Source organism: Hemitrygon akajei, chromosome 8 (assembly GCF_048418815.1).
Source record: "Hemitrygon akajei chromosome 8, sHemAka1.3, whole genome shotgun sequence".
Taxonomy (NCBI): Eukaryota; Metazoa; Chordata; class Chondrichthyes; order Myliobatiformes; family Dasyatidae; genus Hemitrygon; species Hemitrygon akajei.
The window spans coordinates 101,869,709-101,889,539 of NC_133131.1; the positions used below are offsets into that span (position 1 = coordinate 101,869,709).

Here is a 19,831-nt window from a genome sequence, read left to right on the forward strand (position 1 = left end):
AAAGGTCAAGACGATGTTTCAGCCCATGAGACCACTAATTTCTAAAAACCATTCAGTGCTATGCAAAAGTACTGCAGACTTAATATCGGAATTATGCCATAGTTACGTGCGTGACAATTGGTTGCAAGAAACTTCCAAGATGACAACAACCAATCCTTAATCAAAAACACATTGAAGGAGAATTCAGGGAAAGCAAATATAATACCTTAAGATCTTCAAAATACTTGCTATGGTTAGGCTGGGAAATAATTTTAGAAAACACTTTGGCAAGTTTATAAAAGGTGTGTGCATCCATTAAGTAACTCTGTCCACACCTGTTTAAACATTGATTTAGTACTGTGAGCAAACTAAATGGAGCAAATGCTGCAATGCAAGATTATTCTGAGGTGCAGTGTGCTGACCCAAAACATATTTAAAGAGGTTTGATATTGAGCTGGGAAATTGTATATCTACAAAGGTATATCTTTTAAACCAATCATATTTATATACACAGTATTAATCAATACAAACTGTATATATCTGGTATTTTAATATTTTGCACTATATTTTTAAACAGAAAATAATTAAATCTATTTCTAATTTTCTTTGCTTCCAAAAGCAAGCAATTAATTCTGAATAGGGGCATGAATAATATATTTGACATTCATTTACTCTCCTAATGTTCTTTTAAAGGGTCAAAACCCTGGTTGGGGTCATTTTGTGCATGTGTGTGTAAAATATCTTAATTTCCCAGAAATATTTCAATACAGTATAAAGTAAATTATCAAGTATATATGTCAATGGTAATTTCTGAAGAGCCTCCTCTCAATATGTTTTGAGAAGCTTAAACTAACTGCAATTAATACAAAAGCAAGTTACTTAATATATGTATGGCTTGCTTGTGATGATCTAATCTCTCACCATTTGTGCTCCAAACAGCTGGAGTTTTTTAACAACTTGTTTACCTTTTGTAGTTGTTGCAGCTGTGAAAGCTTTCCTGTCAGGAAATGGTTGAAGGTGGCCTTTGACAGAATCGATTAGCTGGCAAGGAGCTGGTAGTGTTGTGCAGGAGCATTGAGTTCCTATGATCTGATGTTTCACATGTAATTGATTTTCCTATGATCTATAAATATGCATGTAATTGATTTTGCATTTCATGTGTCTTTACCCAAGCATGTACAGCGAGTGCCACTTCTTTGAAGCACTTGCCAAAGTGAGCTGCCTTTTGTCATATTTTCTGATTGCCTTTGTTAATACGTCCCCTCAACCTTCAAGGCTCAATTAGCTAACAATCTCCCTGATCCAGTCTTGGAGCGCCCAATCCAGCATATATTTCGTTATATTGAATCTGTAAATTTGGAATTTATAATCTTATTCCCCACCCTTTTATAATCTTATCCCCTCCCAGTTATAATCTAACAACTGTACATGTTGTAGACTTTAAGGACACTGGTTATAATAGGGAGCAGGGCATATAGCAGGAAATACATGGCAAATATAATACTTTGAGAATGTGCAACACACACAAAATGCTGGAGGAACTCAGCAGGCCAGGCAGCATCTATGGAAAAAAGTACAGTCGATGTTTCAGGCCTGTTGAGTTCCTCCAGTATATTATGTGTGTTGCTTGGATTTCCAACATCTGCAGATTTTCTCTTGTTTGTGACATTGAGAATGAGCTTGATCTTAGAACATGGAGGACTCGATGTGCTGGGAGCTTTATGCTGTGCATAGATTCCATTACGCCCTCCACAGAGCAAATGGTCAGCTGCATGATAATAGTATCCCACCTTGACGGAGCCTATTCGGATATCTGTTTGGAAAACAAAACACCATTTAAATGCAAAGGGCTTGAAAAAAAATGGGAATGGTAGAAAATTTAGCCTGGCAACAACCATAGAAAAAAAGGTAGCATCTATTATTAAGAAAGTGATAAGGGACACTTAAGAAATAATAGCATTGAGCACAATCAACATCAATTTATGAAGGGGAAATCATGTTTGTCAAATCTGTGGGAACTTTCTGAGGCTGTAACAAACAGTGCCGATGAGGGCAAATCAGTTGTTGTGAGTTGGATTTTCAGAAGCCCATCATTTCACCATCCAGAGGGTGATGAATTCTCAGAATTCTCTGTCCAAGAGGGCTGCAGTGGTTCAATTGCTGATTGTGTTCACATTAGAGAGTGAATTTATACATTGATGGATTTGAGGGCGATTGGTTTGGTGCTAAAAAAAAGTGGAGCTGCAGTAAAATGTCTTGTGGAATGGTGGAGTTTCAAATGGAAGGGCAAAATAGGGTATCTCTGCTTTCAATTCTTATCGATAACCTCAGCTGCAAAGTTCAGTGTTAATGCAGTATAACTTAAGCCTTGTGTTTTCCTTCCATGCAGTGAGAATAGTGAGGTGTATACCCCAGAGATCTGTATTGGCCCTGTTGGAAGGGTGAGGTTGTTCCTGGTTGACCTCTCATCCTCTATCGTTTGAACTACCCAGCCAGGTGAGCTTGGTTAATCCTGAACCGCTTGAGGCATCTTCCCCACAGTTCCATGACCTTCTATCCAGGTCATGCTCTCTTCTCACTGCTGCCATCGGGAAAGAGGTACAGGAGCCTTGAGTCCCACTCCAACAGGTTCAGGAACAGTTATTACCCTTCAACCATCAAGCTCCTGAAACATTGTGGATAACTACACTCATCTCAACACTGAACTCATTCCAAAACCTAAGGACTCACTTTCAAGGACTCCACAACTCATATTCTCAGTATTATTTATTATTTATTTATTCATTATTTATATTATATATTTTTGTTTTTGCACAGTTTGTCGTCTTGATTGGTTGTCTGTCTTTGTATGTAGTTTTTCATTGATTCTATTGTGTTTCTTTTTATCTACTGTGAATGCCTGCAAGAAAATAATTCTCAGGGCTGTATATGGTGAGATTTAAGTACTTTGATAATAAATTTACTTTAAACTTTGAAAAAATATATAAAAATAGTTCAAATTAATGAGCTCTTTCCAATGGATCAGACAATAAGAGGGCTTTGCAATGGTTTTTTCGTGTAGGTCAACTATCCAATTAAGGTCTTATGGTTTCAATCACTAAGAAAACCTTTGCTCCTGTGTGTTTTCAAGCAAGGTATTCTATATAAACAGTTATCAAGTCTATGCTTTTGCTTTGTCAGTTTGTTCTCAACTCATAGCACCTGCCCAAACTTTAGGGATCCATCTTCTTTTCAATCAGTTCAATGATTTGGTAGGTCATCAATCCTTTAGCCACTTTTGATTTTAATATTTGTGATATTCCTTATGCATCATCAAGCCATATCCTTGATGCAAATGTCTTCATTCTGATTACCTGTGCAGAATGCATGTAATATATCTTCATTCTGTTCACCACACACTTGTTAAATAAGTTAATTTAAATTTTTCCATGTTCCCTGGAAAAGTTGAAATCTTGTTATTTTGATATTTCAAAAAAACATTTCTTCATTCAATCCTCATGTACCTAATCAACATCTACTGCTCATGTTTTAAACACACACCTCACTAAACTAGTACTGAATCCTAATCTTCAGTGTTTTCTCTTTTATACCAAATGTTTATCTCTTCATGCCGATCCACTTTTACACAGAAGTTGAATGTACTTAAAATTATAATGTTCATTTCATTGCAGAAAGCTACAATGGTGATCTGTGATTAGCTTCCATCTTGGCTGTCTATTAGCTATCAAGTTGAAGTCTAAAATTAAATCACATGTAAAAGAAAAGCAACTAGAGAGTACAAGATTTTATTGGCATAGATTGTTTGTCGAATCCTGTCTTAATGTAACTTTGCTAAATTACATTGCTAAATTGCTCTTAAGTACTATTTAGTTTTGATGAGAATGTCAAAAAACACAATGCTTGCTGCAAAATGATAGTACACTCAGCTGTATAAAATGAAAATAAAAAATGCTGGAAACCTCCAGAGTCCAGGCAGGATCTGTGGAAATATGTGGATAATGTTTCAGGTCAAAGGCCCTTCACCAGAACGCAAGTCTGAAACGTTAACACTGCTTTTCTTTCCATAGAAGTGCCAGGCTTTCTGTGCTTATCAGCAATTTCAGTTTTTATTTACCGGTAGTTTCTTAACATCTGTTGGTTTTCAATTTTCACCCACAGCAGTTTGTTGTCTTATCAAGTTAACTACAATCAATTTATAACTGAGCAAGTGCTTCAGAAGCTTTGGAGGAAATGCCTTCTCTCAGCCTGAAGTTTATGGTCAGCAATGGAGTGATATCACTTGCTGTGATCTTGAGGAAAACTGCTTACAAAGACATAATAAACACTGTGGTGTGAAACTTCCACTTTTCTGAGGATGGTTGCTATCAGGCTTCATTTCAAAGGTTCTCTCATGTCTGTCAGATATGAAATCATTAGCTTGTTCAGCAGTTAATTATTTTGAAGCTGACTCATGTGACTGTAATAAAGTGAAATTTCAAACTTTTTGAAAAGAATTTTGCTTATTATAAATGGAAACATTTGATGACCTTAGAATTCATACACACAAATTATTAATTTAAGAACCAAAGGCTTTACTAAGCAGTAATTGTGCCTTCAAAGGCTCATGAAGAATTTGTGCAACCAAGTATAATATCTCCAGGGAGTCTGCAGTGAGACTAATTTGTAAATACCTGGAATCCTTGTCAGTTGTCTTTGATTGGCTCAATGCAGAGGAGGGTTTAAATCGCAGATGGCAATATGGGATTTTTTTTTGCTTAAACTATTCATTTGATGGAAATTGACAGTTACTGGAGCTGCACACATAGTTAATTGTTTCCCAGGTTTTGCAAAATAAATCTGGGCATTTGTCCTGTAATTCTCCAAATTGCGGCTTATATTACACAAATAGGAGTACTACTTATAGAAGAAAGCTTTTTAAAAATTTTATTTGGAATGTTTAATGAGGTTTGTCCTTGGGGATTTCTACTTAAATCAGCTCCATTAACAAAATGCATCTTTCCACTTTTTTCATGTCTTGTTAATCAGCCTGATACTGACTGCTCCCAAACCTGTTTCCCTAAGGTGAGAATTTATTCACGTGGGTGTAATGTGAACCTGAATCTAATCTTTAGTAAATAACCTATTTGTTTTGTGTAACTTATTTTTTCACATTTTCAATAAGCCTATTTAAGTGGCTGTTTGCATACATCTGTATATCTCTGTATGCTAAACCTTGTGAGTATTTAGGGGTGTGAGATTAAATGAAATTCTATTTTACCTTGGTATTGTGCTGCATTCTGCTTGGTAATTTTTCACTCATTACAACACTTGAGGCCAGTCAGACTGCCATCTCTCTGCTGCCTCTGAACATACACATTCTCCCACTATTTCCCTGTATCCTTTTCTTTCATACACAGGTGTGAACCCTCTCCTGGTTCTCTCACACCCGTATATGCTGTGGGCAATTGAAATGTGGAAGGAAACACACATGGTCACATCAGTCAGTATTAAACTCAAGTTGCTGCAATTCTGATCACACAGATTTTGAGTATGATCACAGAAGAAGGACTGTTTATGGCAGCTTTCATTCTTAAAACTGTCTCTTGAACTGAATATCAAGGTTGGTTTATCTTATTCAATTTGAGTTTCCGGCACTAACTATAAACTGGAGTGATGGAGAGAGGAATTGCGGAAACATTATGTTTCAGGCAGTTCAGGATTTCAATTGATTTAGCTCAGTTTTGAACATACTCCAGACTCCTCTTAGTTGAGCAGAACTGTGTTCTTTGTCAATATTCTATGTACATTCTGGAGTAAGGAAATCCTATGTTTCTTCCGGCTAGATATATATATTTATTTTGGAGATACAAATGCTAACAGGCCCTTTTGGCCAATGAGGCTATGCTGTCTAATAAACCCTCATCTGATCAATTAACGTACTAACCCATCTGTCTTTGGAACGTGGGAGGAAACCTGAGCAACTGGAAGAAACTCACAAGGTCAGAGAGAGAACATACAAACTCCTTACAGACAGTGACTGGAATTGTACCTGGGTCGCTGGTTCTATATAGTGATTGTACTAACTGCCATTCTGCTGTGTTGCCCCTATAGACTGGATCCCATTTAACTGGACACATCGGGACCAGTACATTTTGGCCCATCTGAAATGGGCAAAATTTCATGGAAATAGTTAACAAGGTAATAAAAAAGACAAACTACTGTTTAACTGAGAAACAAATTATATATTTGAATGAAATACAGAACAATTAGAACACTATAAATACTACTAAAGCACTATAAATTGTGTATTAGTTCCTAATATTTATCAACAGAGGAATTCATGCCATGTTATTTTTGATTGGAGTTCCTTCATACGATGTTAGCGATGAATGCATCTTCCAAATCTTCAACTTTTATTGTAACATTTAAGATGATTGTCTATATCTTCGAATTCTTCATAGTTCCTACTTGTTGAAGTAGTGAAATCATTTCATTTTTCACTCTCGGTCATCTCTGGCATCACCAAGCATGAATGCTCAAAACCATGGTGAGCAAAACAGTTCTGAATTGTCTTACTGCTTATTTCTCGCTAACAATCAGTGACAGAAATCACTGCTGTTTGAACACAACCACACGGAACTGATGCTATTTTATAATTGTTCACTCTAATATGCACGGTGTGGTGTCTAACAGTCACAAAAGTGTACCAGTCTTCTGCCCCTAAGAAGCATAGCGTCCCAAATAAACAAAAGGAATCCCAGCTATTTTCTCAATTGGTTTTTCTTTAAGAATTGTCCTAAATAAGCACTTGCCCCAAAAAACCAATGGCCTAATTAACTGGAAACCGCTGTGTAATTTAGAACTTCTGCAGCTTGGTGTAAGCAAAATTTAACAAACTATGTGCATAACATGTATATGATGCTGCTCAAACAGTGAAGATTGTTCAAAAAACTCTCCACTGTAAGTCTTGCCTAGTATCCTTCAAGCAGAGTCCTTTTGTCCCTATGCTGCAGTTCTGAGCATCACACCCTGAACACAATGCAGCATTCAAACTAACTTATTCCATCTCCATGTTTCACCTGCAATGTATATTCTCACTTCACTGACTTTGTGATACTTTTGTCCTAGAGTGAAATAGGCAAACCATGTTCCATGCTGACCTTTGAGAACTTATCTACTCCCTTACTCCTATGGACCCACTCTCCTTTTCTATCAGATTACTTCCTCTCCAGCCCTTTATCTTCCCCACCCACCTGGCTTCACCTTTCACCTAGCCTCCTTCCCCTCCCCCCCACCTTTCTATACTTTCTACACTGCAGATTTCCAGCATCTGCAGACTTTCTTGTGTTTATTTTTATCTCTTGTTATCCCATTTACTAGCATTTGGTCTGTAGCCAAGGTGATTTAAGCATTGTCCTACTGAACACTTTCATCTATTTTCTGCCTGCACTGATCTCTACCTAGTATTTCTGCTAATTTCTACTGAAAGTTTTTCCCCTTTCCTAAAATGCCCCTCAACATTTCATATAATAAAGGTTATTTTGAATGTTGTTAGTTGGGAACCATTTTGTGGATCTCTCACTGGTTGTCAGGCCCCACCCAGCTGCTGCACCTGTGAGACATAATAGGTGTCTAAAAATGGCTGCATACAAAATCTGTTGACGTATTGCTTTTAAGAGGGATGAATATCATGGTTCTGGCATCTGAATAACGCCAGGCTGTTAAAGAAAAACTCTCCAACAATTTTGTCCAGGTTTTAAAGCAGGCTACAAATTTGATGTATTGGTTTAAATAATCATTTCTACAGGCTGATATTATTAGGTCTGTGACAACATAAATCATATATCTGAACATGGAGCTCAAATAGGAAATGGACCGAATGTGTTGTGTGATAATCAGTAAAATCATCTGCACCCAGGTTTAGGAAATCAAGAAGTGTGTAAATTACCCATTCAGAGAACTGCAGTGTTCTAAATTAAAAATAAACAAAAATATATACAAATTCCCATGAAAAATATATACAGAAGCTGTTTTAAATATTTGTGACATATGCAAATATTAATAATCATCTTGGTTCCAGAATAATTTCCTTCTGGCCTCAGCACCTACGTGCGACATGACCTCAGACAGGCAGGAAAGTCGGTGAGGTGGTGTGCTTATTCTGTTGTTTAAATTCCCAAGGTTTCAATGCCATCCCAGTGAGATTTCTGGTTGTCAGGTACATTTCTTCATGGAATCTTTGAGCACTGTGGCAATAGAGTTAACGTTGACAGCCAGTGAGAACCGTTCATCTAAGGAGTTTGTACTTTCTCCCCATGACCCCTTGGATTTCCTCCAGGTGCTTTGCAAAAGATGTACAGGTTAGTGGGTTATTTGGTCACATGGGTGTAATTGCATGGGCCAGAAAGGTCTGTTACCATACCATACCATATTCTAAATAAATAAATGAACATCAGTGGCTCTGCTAAAGGAAGTTTGCTGTACAGCTATTGAGTCAGAGGCCATGCCATCAGTAATTTGCTGAAATACAAGTGATGCTTGGTGATTGTTGGCAATGGTACTATGCTTGAGCTGGCAGGAACAAAAGTAAGTACTGCTTGTACTGTAGTGTGAATGGTTTGGCTGGAGAACATTACTTGTTTAGTTGCCAGTGACAAAAGTATAATTGATAATACTTTACGATTATGTTAGTATTTCTAGGCTTCATTTATCTGCTACATTCCTGTCACCTTTGTCAAAATGTCTGAAAGATGATGTAATAGTTATTAAAATTAAGTTTATATCTGACATCTGTAGACCTATTAATTTATTTCTAGAAATAAATTAATCAGGTTTACTGTGCATATCTGTATTAGACATTTTCCAGACATTTCCTTTCAAGTAGACTGGTTGTCATGTTTCAGGATTAATTCTAGTAACTAAAAGCAGCAGTCCTTTAAAGCAATTTGTTATAATTTTAGCCTTTTCATTACTTGCTGAAAGTGGAAAGACTGTAAAAGCAAGAACAGAAATGTGCCAAAATGCAAATCTTTACAAGTATGTAAATGACTGGAGTGATATTTGAAACGTACAAAGCTTTGCCTTAATTTCAATGATGTGGATTGTGCTAGCAAAGTCAGCATTTGCTTGTTTCTAATTTCCCTTGCCATCATCTTGAGTCCCTCTAGAATTTCTGCTGATGGTTCTCCCATAGTATCATTGGGGTTGAGAATACCATGATTGTGATGAAGGATTAGGGACTGTTTTGCCCTGTCCATCACCTCAAGACAGCTTCATAATTCAAGAATAATATCAAAGGATTGTTGGTAATGCTGCCCAGGATACAGAAATATACTTAAACATGGAAAAAATTACATTTATACTTTATTTTTGAATCCATTCAGTTTAGACAGGTTACAATTAGCTAGCTCCTCAAATCTCTTGCAAATAAGATAACTGAACAGCACAATTTCTTATTTTTTGTATGATCATGTTTATCAAACAATTAAAATAATTTGGAGAAACCATGATAAATTCATGACCTAAAAAGTTTATAACAAATATATTGATACATATGAACCAAGCAAAATTAAGTATCAGTATCACACACATGGAATTCCTCAGCCAGGATCCATTGCTAATACAGTCAGAAGGGAACATCTATAACAGGAGTTCTCAACCTTTTTTCAATGCCATGGACCCATAACATTAACTGAGGGGTCCGTGGACCCCAGTCTGGGAACCCCTGACACTTAAACTAATTGATGTAAACTGAACCATTCAAACATTTACACAAAACTTTCAGATTGTGAACCATACAAATTGTAAATTACCAATTGGAACCATCTGCTAATAAAAAAAACACAGCCAGTGTAAATGAGTTCTTCCGTCTGTATCCTAATAATGCATTCAACTACATTAGAAGTGCCCCAAATTATAATGTGTTTACAGATTTTATGTCTTTATAGTTATTGTCTGACTAGAAACAGAAAATAATAGATGAGTAACAAATATTTAAAATATTAATATAATTTTCTCCTTTCATAATATAGCTCTACATCTCTGAATAAAATCCTCAAATCAATTTGTGACTGTTAAATCCCCTCAGAAGTTAACATTTACTAAATTAAATCATAGAAGTCTGCTTATTAAATCATTTTGCTACTTTTACAACTTTATAGACGAGAATAAATTGGCATTGGTCTACATTCTTTTGTGAAATTAATATATTCATCTTTCAACATTTATAAATAAAATGTAAAAAAAAATGGTATTTCAGTCTAACTCCTCCCAGCCTTCCATTCAATAGTCTTAAAATTTGTCAGTTCTTTGAAAATAAACTGTAAGTCAGTGCTTATTTTATCATCTGTACCTCTACTATAGTGCTGGAATTATGATTGAAACATATAAGAATCACACCCATTATCACTCCATTGAGTTGACTAGAATGTACTTGTGGGCTCCATACCAAATTCAAGGCAATGTGAATCCAAACTTAAAAAGTGGCCTAAAATACATTAAAACCAATGCATTTGAAAGAAAAACATTTGAAATCAATCCAATATATAGCAGCACCACCTTTTAACTCGTAAATGTAACTCCCAAGGACACTGTCATGTGCCTAGGTTCGAGATTTCATTGTGATACACATTTGGCATGGAATTACTATCAGTAAGCTTGCTATGGAAAGAAAGTGAAGAAAAACCCTTTCCACATGTGCTCTTTAAAATGCCAGAAATGGGTAAGAGGTTGCACAAATTTAATCTGTTCTTTCTCCCCTCTATTGTCAATTTAGGAGATACAGAGCTCAGTCAGAGGCATACCACATAGAAATAGGACCATCTGCTCACCAACTATCGAACACTCATTTATTTATTCTCCCTGGATTATAACATTCACTTACACAAAGGGGCAAGTTATTATGACAAATTAATCTGCACATTTTTCTGATGCAGGAGGAAACTTGAAGAAACCCTCGTGGTTACAAGGAGAATGTGTCAGTTTCACACAGACAATGCTGGAAGTCAGGATTGTACCCAGAACACTGGAATTGTGGTACTAAGTATTCAACAAAAATTTTTTAGTGTACACTCTATGGGAATTAAGGGCATTTTGAATGGGTGGCAAAAATACCATGAAATCCTACTGTACTGTCCTATATCCCAAGAATCTCTGGTAAAACTTCTTACAATACAATAATTTCAAATAAATCATTATTGTAGATTAAACTGAAGCACTGCATAACTTCAAACAACAGGAATCAAGGAGTGACTATTAAAGGGAGAAATAATTCAAAGGACATCAAAATAGAGAAAGATTTAGTAACTTAACTGTCTATTATTTGTGTACTTTTAATCACAAAAATGTTGTTTTGATTTTTGAGCGGAAGGATATAAAGACTACGTCAGCTGAGTAGTTTTAAGGCTCAATCAGGCCATCTGCCCAGATATCAAGGCTTTATGGACATTTACAGAACTGAAAGTAAACAAACCAATACAAAATGTTTTCAATACTTCAGCACCCTGCATAACATTCTGTTTTTAAAACAACTTAAGTTTGCAAATAAATGCAGCAAGCACTTAGAACATAAGAATAAAATTAAATTAAAACAGCATTTCAACCTTTCTTCATATCAAACACAGCTAAAGAACTATAATAACTGGAGATCGTATGAAAACTAAGGTTCAGGAGTTACAAAGATAAACTCTGGATTGTATTCTTGATAGTTATGTGCAAAATATTGTGAAGCAGATTCCTTATGCCCATCTGGTGTGAATGACATCTTCCTGCTAATTGCAGCTAATACAATATTCATCTTTGGATGTACAGGAAGGCCATAACTCTGAACAGTGCAGGAAAGCGACAGAAAGAAGAGCCAACACTCCTCTCAGTAATAAAAGGAAACACATGGTCACTCAGTAGAAGGCTTTACTTCCTCAGCACTATCCCCAAAAGGCCTGAAATGCAAACAAACACATCAGTTATCAACATGCAAACTGACTGACTGAACAATCTGCCCAGCTGATACTTTGAAAATATCTTTACACTAATGGTAAATAAAAATCTATACTTTTCATCAAGAATTAAGCCAGTCAGAAATATCTATTCATCTTTACTAAGCCACCTGATCTAACAAAGGGTGCAGGGGTTGTTTTGTGAGCTAAGGACCAGCACTATTAGAATTAGAAATTCCTCAAACATAAGCAACTGAATTGTGCCCTGAAGCAGTAGTTTTTAGAAATGCCCTGGAAGGTATACACTGCACTATATCAACCATACACTACAAGAGAACTGCAATCTACGGAGATTTTAAGAAATCCTGAAATTTCAACATTTGGCTCACGTTGTTTGTGTTCCAAATAAATTCTTTTAAAATCCCCTGGTTCACTAGAAAATTTAATATACGGGTGTGTGTATTACTAGGAACATTCACATGATCTGGAGAATCAGAACTTTACTGAATTTCTTTTTCATATGTAGCTATCACTAGAAATAAGACACAATGTTAAAATGAAATGTACAAATACCATTTGAAGTAAAATTAAATAAAGAATCAGAAATCAGAGGTAAACTATTCTTACTCACAGATTGTCTTTTAGAACCAAAAATTAAGTCTGTACAAGTCAATCCAGACACAAAAAAAAACTATTTGGAAAAAATGAATTTTTTTTTAAAGGCTATATAAGATTGCTGGGATTGGAAACGTGGTGATGGAGTACGGGCTAAAGCAGCAGAGGGGTTGGGGGTGGACTGAAGGACAGTGTATTGAGTGACATGAACAACTACAGCAAGGACAGGACAAAAAGAGGAGGAAGTAAAGAGAATAAAGAGTTTGATTCCAGTAATCTGCAATGTATTGAATATTCCTATGTAATTTTACTTACCTCATTGAAACATGGGAGTATAGTTCTTCCCCTTACTTTATTGCAGCCAAGTCTTAGTCCAGGTTAATATGTTAAACCACAGGCTATTCTGTATCATCCTCTTATCAGTTAATTATGATTATGACAGCAAGTCATGAACTCACATTAGGCACATTTGGAGAGTCGAGTTGCAGTGTACAAGAGCAGATTTTTATCAGGGAGTAGGTTATCAATGGAAAAATATTTTTTTTAGCTGAATTCAGATTTTCTGAACTGTTCTAACCCAAGCTCCTGCACAAACAGCGATTAAGAAAGAATCGTTTCTGTTGCAACAACAATGTAACAGTCTGGAGAATTACTGGAATCATCTTTGACAGAGTTGTGCTGATTTTCAACATTTGAGTTATAATTCACTAAACAGCCCTGATAAGACATTTATTTCACACAGCATTTCCCTTTCATTCTAATATATGGTTATATATATCTTTTACTATTTAAAGCGCCAATTAAAGCGTTGAGAAAGATTGAGACATCGAGGTGCATGGGAGTTCAGTGCCGACTGCCTTCCTTTTGACCCCCGCCGGAGAAGGAGCCTGTGAATGGCCTATCACCGTGTGGCTCACTGTGGCAGGTGGATAGGCCTCTCATGTGGTGCTCCTCTCTTTGGATGAATGTCAGTGATATTGTAGGATAGTATCATGATTTCGCATTTATGGTTTGGATTACTGTTTATGGGCTGTGAAATGTTCAGACTTACGGTTTTATATATTGCGTTTTTTTTAATCGCCTGTTCCTTTTCCATTTTTGTTGTGCGAAGGGAAGTTGTTTGCAGTTTGATGTTCTGATAGTTTTTTTTAAATATAGAGGAAGGGTTGCATTTGGGGGTCGACGTTTGTGTTCTGTTTTGTGCGGGAGAGGAGAGTTTTGGGGGTTTATGATTGGGATGCCATTTTTTTTTGTGCGGGGGGTTGGTTTGATGTTTCTCTCTTTTCCAAAATTTTTATTACCGTAGATGTCGGATTATAAGCCGCTACTTTTTTCCCACATTTTGAACAGCTTTGAACACTGCGGCCTTTAATACGGTGCAGCTAATGCATGATTTTTTTTCATGCCGCCAAAAACATTTTGCCTCGTAACAGTAGACCAATAAAATTGATGAGTAGTTCACAGAGGTCCAATGAAATTGTACGATAAATCAAGCGCACTTTCACAATTAAATTATTGTAAATCAGTCATTTGTACTCACCCTCATCAACATGGAAAACACTCGAAGAAAAGCATTGTGCTGCCTTTATGGCAGTTATTTAGTTTATAATATTTTCGCTTAGTAATTCATTTGTTAGTATTTTCTAGTTAAAGTTAGAAGTGTTTTAACTATATTTGTTTTCTGTACTACATCGCGGGATGCTATGACGTCACATCCGGTTTCGCCGCGTCTTGTGGGAAAAATACCAGTTTGCGATAAACGGGAAGGCGGGGGGGCGAGCGGCAGAGCCAAAACGCTGCTTTTAAGTTAAAGGCGATCAATAACTTTTCCTGGTAGGCTGCAGTATATATATTTTTTACCAGTCGTTAGGAGATATTGGAATGTTGTTCAGTAAAAAAGTATACGCAACGTATATTTAAAAGTAGCCGCATTACAGGCACGGTTCGAAAAAAAGCATTTGCAATATGTATTTGTTTATGTTACCATATGGATTTAATTAAAAGTTAAAAAATCCTCACGTGTAATATCTTTCTGTGTAAATATCTCATATTACAACGTGGGTCACCTGCGGCCGAAAATCTGGTGCGGCCTAAAATCCGGTGCGGCTTGTACAAGTACAAAATTGATTTTATTTCTAAAATTAGAGCCAGCGGCTTTTAATCAGGTGCACTCTGTAGTGCGAAATCTACGGTAGTTTCTACATAGAAGAATAGAGTACAAGAAAGTGTATATAAAAGGTCAAAATTTTTTTTAAAACTATCAATTACATTATATAAGTTCATAACAACAATCTCATTACCCCATATTCATGTAAATTAATCAATAGTTATATTGAAATATACTAATTTAATACAAAAAAAAGAATCTAACCCCTACCAAGACTGAAGCTGTTTATTAAGGAGAAAAGAAGGTAAATACCTTCTCATATAATAAAAAATAATAATAGCCAACATCTGAACTTAAATAATGAGTTGAGGGTTTTGAAAATAATTCAGAAAAGGTCCCCACAACGTTTGAAAGTCTTGACGAGATTCAGAAATTGAACAACGAATCTTCTCTAAATCTAAACATGACATAATGTCACATAACCATTGAGCATGAGGAGGAAAGACATATTTCCATTTAAACAAAAGCGCCCTCATAGCTATAAGAGAGCTAAAGGCCAAAATATGTAAATCAGATGCCTTCAGCTTAATATCTTGTCCTGCAACAATACCACATAGGGCCGTCAAGAGGGCTAGGCTTAAAATTGACTTTAAAAAGTAAGGGAAACATTTGTAAAACTTCCTTCCAATATTTTTCAAGTTCCGGACAAATCCAAAATATATGAATTAATGAAGCTTCTCCATTATTACATCTGTCACAGTAGGGAGATACATCTGAATAAAAACGAGATAGCTTATCCTTAGTCATATGAGCTCTATGTACCACCTTAAATTGTATGAGGGAATGACGGGCACATAGCGATGAAGTATTAACCAGTTTAAAAATCTCATTCCAAGCTTCCTCAGATATTGATGTCTATAAGTCTTGTTCCCAGAGATTCTTAATTTTGTCTGAAGGAACACTCCGCGTCTCCAGTAACATACCATAAATCTTAGATATCGAATCATTATGAAAAGGTGTCAAACTAAAAATTACGTCTAGTAAGTTCTTATCTGAGTTTATAGGGAATTGAGATCTTAAAAAGTCTCTAATTTGTAAGTATCTAAAAAAGTGAGTTCTGGGTAAGCTATATTTAGCTGACAATTGCTCAAATGAAAAAAGGTTCCTCCAACAAACAGATCCCAAAAACATTTAATACCCAACCTGTCCCATCCCTTAAAAACTATATCAGTCATGGAGGGTTTAAAAAAATTAGAATAAACGGGATTTGAAAGGGAAAATCTCAATAAACCAAAGTTTTCTAAATTGTATCCAGATCCTCAGAGTATGTTTAACTATTAAATTATCAGTTAGTTTACTTACAAATAAAGGAAGTGAGGATCTGAGAAGAGAAATAATAGAAAATTTATTAACAGAGTTAGCTTTTAAAAAGACCCATACTGGACAGTCTACAAGGTCAATATAATATAGCTAAAATGTAAGATATTGTATATTAACTGCCCAGTAATAAAACCTAAAATTAGGTGAGACTAAACCTCCAGACTTTTTAGATTTTTGAAGATGAACTTTATTTAAACGAGGACATTTATTTTTCTATATATAGGAGGATAAAATAGAATCAAGAGAGTCAAAAAAGGATTTAGGAATAAAGATGGGTAAAGCCTGAAAAAGATATATAAATTTAGGTAAAATATTCATTTAAATAGAATTAATTTGTCCAATCAGCAATATTGAAAGAGGTGACCAATTTAATGATATCCTTTTTACATGATTCAATAAAGAAAGATTTCTTTAAACAGTTGTTTGTAATTCTTAATGACTGTTACACCCAAATAAGTAAATTGATTCCTTACAACTTTAAAAGGGAGATTAGTATTAATTGATACAAAATTATTTAAAGGAAATAATTCAATCTAATGTAGGTTCGATTTATATCCTGAAAACTGGCTAAAATGGGAGAGTAAAGAAAGTACACAAGGTAACGAGGTCTCAACATTAGAGATAAACAGCAATATATCATCAGTGTAAAGCGAAATTTTGAGAGTGATACCTCTCCTTAAAATACCACAGATATCATTAGATTCTTAAAAAGCAATGGCAAGGGGTTCTAAAGCTTGATCAAAGAGCAAAGGGCTCAATGGACAGCCTTGTCTAGTTCTGTGATGAAGTTTAAATGGTTTGGAATTTTGAAAATTAGTAAGAACCCAAGCAGAAGGAGATAGGTAAAGTAATTTAATCCATTGAATAAAATCTGGTCCAAAATTAAATCTTTCTAAGGTTTTAAATAAATAATTCCATAAAACCTGATCGAAGGTCTTCTCAGCATCTAAGGATATCACACATTCCGATATCTCCTGGGAGGGAGAGTAAATAACATTTAATACATGGCGTATATTAAAATGGGAATGTTGCTTTTTAATAAATCCAGTCTGATCATCAGAAATAATAGAGGGTAAAATATTTTCAATCCTACGAGTCAGAACCTTAGAAAGGATTTTAGTATCAACATTGAGGAATGAAATTGGCCTATAGGAAGAGCATTCAGTTGGGTCCTTGTTCTTCTTAAGCGAAATAGAGGCTTCATAGAAAGATTGAGGCAAGGTACCCAATTTGAAAGAATCCAAAAAGACTAAGTGTAACTGCAGTATAATTAATGAAGAAAAAGCCTTATAAAATTCTCCAGAAGATCCATCTGGATCCGGAGCCTTCCCCAAGTGTAATGAACGTATAATCTCGGCAATTTTCTCATAAGAAATGAGTTGATCCATCTGTTTACAATTATTTGCAGAAAGTGCAGCGATATTTAATTGATCTAGAAAATTATTCATTACAGTATTATCTTTAGGGGAATCAGAACTATAAAGTTTAGAATAGAATTCTCTAAAAGTATCATTTATTTCAGAGTGATCAGTTGTCCTATCACGAGGAAATCTGCAGATGCTGGAAATTCAAACAACACTCACAAAACGCTAGTGGAACACAGCAGGCCAAGCAGCATCTATAAGGAGAAAAACTGTCGACGTCTCGGCCCAAAACGTCGACAGTGCTTCTCCTTATAGATGCTGCCTGGCCTGCTGTGTTCTACCAGCATTTTGTGTGAGTTGTCCTACCACCATTACTTTTGCAAATTTCTTTAATTTGTCATTTAACTACACAAGTTTTTAATTGGTTGGCCAATACTTTGCCTGATTTATTTCCGTGAATGTAAAATTGAGTTTTATCTTTAAGAAGTTGAGTTTCAATTGGATATGTTAACAGAGGATCATATTTAGTTTTAACTTCAACACGTCTTTTATATAAAACAGAATCTTAAGCTATAGCATATTTTTGATCTAATGTTTCAATTGATTGGCTAATTCAATTTCTTTATTAGCTTTATTCTTAACACTCGCAGTATAAGAAATAATTTGTCCTCTAATATAGGCCTTGAAAGTATCCCATACAATATGATTAGAAGTCTCTTCCTTTTTATTCTCTTCAAAAATATGCCTCTATAGAAATTTTAAAAATTCTTTATCTGATAACAAAGTTGTATTAAAACACCAAAATCTGTTTGTTTGAGGAAGGCCAGGGAGATTAAAAAATAGAAATACAGGAGCATGATCTGAAACAGCAATCTCTTTATATTCACAGGAACGAACTAATGAAATCATTTGACTATCAATAAAAAAAATAATCAATCCGGGAATATGTATGATGATCATGGGGAAAAAATGAGTACTCCCTATCTGTGTAGTAATGTAGGCCTCCGTTAGTCTCGATAGACCATGGATTTGCACCTTGGAAAGTTTCCAGGGTGCAAGCCTGGGCAAGGTTTTATTTTTATGGAAGACCAGCAGTTGCCCAAGCTGCAAGTCTCCCCTCTCCACACCACCAATGTTGTCCAAGGGAAGGGCATTAGTACTCCCTATCTAAAGGGTGTAAGAAACATCAAACATCAACAATACCATATTTCAATAAAAAAGATTAAGAAACGCTGGTTTAGACGATTGGTCAAAAATTGGATCTAGCCAGCAGTTATAATCTCCTCCCATCACCAAAGAATAAAGACACAGATCTGGTAAAAATGAAAAAAAAAACCTCAAATAATCTACATTTGGAGCATACACATGGGCAAATACTATTAGTTTATTATCTAGTTTTCCTAAAACTATAAGAAAATGTCCATTAGTATCAGACACTACCTTATATTGGACAAAGAAAAGTGTATTATCTATAAGAATCGAAACTCCTCTAGATTTGGCCTACAAAGGCAAATGAAAACAAAATCCATTCCAACGGCTAAAAACACGTAGATGATCACATTTACAAATGTGAGTTTCTTGTTAAAAAAATAATAGGGACCTTAAATTTCCTAATACAAGCAAAAATCTTATTACGTTTAACAGGGTGATTTAACCCTTTCACGTTAAAACTGAGTACCGTAGATGTCGGATTATAAGCCGCTACTTTTTTCCCATGCTTTGAACAGCATTGAACATAGCGGCTTATAATAAGGTGCGGCTAATAGAATGTTTTTTCCCATGCCGCCAAAACATTTTGCCTCGTAACAGTAGACCAATAAAATTGATGAGTAGTTCACAGAGGTCCAATGAAATTGTACGATAAATCAAGCGCACTTCACAAATTATTGTAAATCAGCCATTTGTACTCACCCTCATCAACATGAAAAACACTCGAAGAAAAGCGTATGATGCAGCTTTTAAGTTAAAGGCAATCAATCTGGCGGTTGAACAAGGAAATCGAGCTGCTGCGCGTAATCTTGGCATACATGAATCGATGGTGAGACAGTGGAGATTTAATTTGGGACTGCCGCTTCAGGTCAGGAATGGCTCACGTGATATTAGACAGCAGTACAAGGGAGGGAGGGAGCGAAACTGAGGATTCCGCTGCACCGTAACTGCTAGCGATTCAGTAAACAAAAAAACAGTAAAACTCGTGTGTGAATGGTATCGGGCCAATAAGGACACAAGTGTCCGATGTTACCAAATACCGGTAGGTATAACAAAGTTTAGCCTTACCAAATATGTGTAGCGAGGGTTTGGTTTGGGGGAAAAAGGAGTATAAATAAGAGCAGAATGTAAGGGGAAGGCAAAACGCGTTCTGCAATAAAGCCACGCTGCACTGTAATCCGGTGTTGGTTGTCTCTCTTCCAAAACGAACACAGGGCAGAATTTGAAGCCCAACACGTGTAATATCTTTCTGTGTAAATATCTCA

At 35.7% G+C, this 19,831-nt stretch overlaps 1 protein-coding gene across 3 annotated transcripts in view; it reads right to left on the reverse strand.

Moving 5' to 3' along the window:
* Nucleotides 1-9,303: 9,303 nt before the first annotated feature.
* Nucleotides 9,304-19,831, reverse strand: part of tmem245 (transmembrane protein 245) — a 124,789-nt gene continuing 114,261 nt past the window's right edge. For all 3 annotated transcript variants that reach the window (XM_073054291.1, XM_073054290.1, XM_073054289.1), the window contains one exon: nucleotides 9,304-11,894. In XM_073054291.1, the coding sequence (XP_072910392.1) occupies nucleotides 11,849-11,894 (46 nt within the window). In that variant the 3' untranslated portion in view covers nucleotides 9,304-11,848. The remainder of the gene's footprint in view (nucleotides 11,895-19,831) is intronic.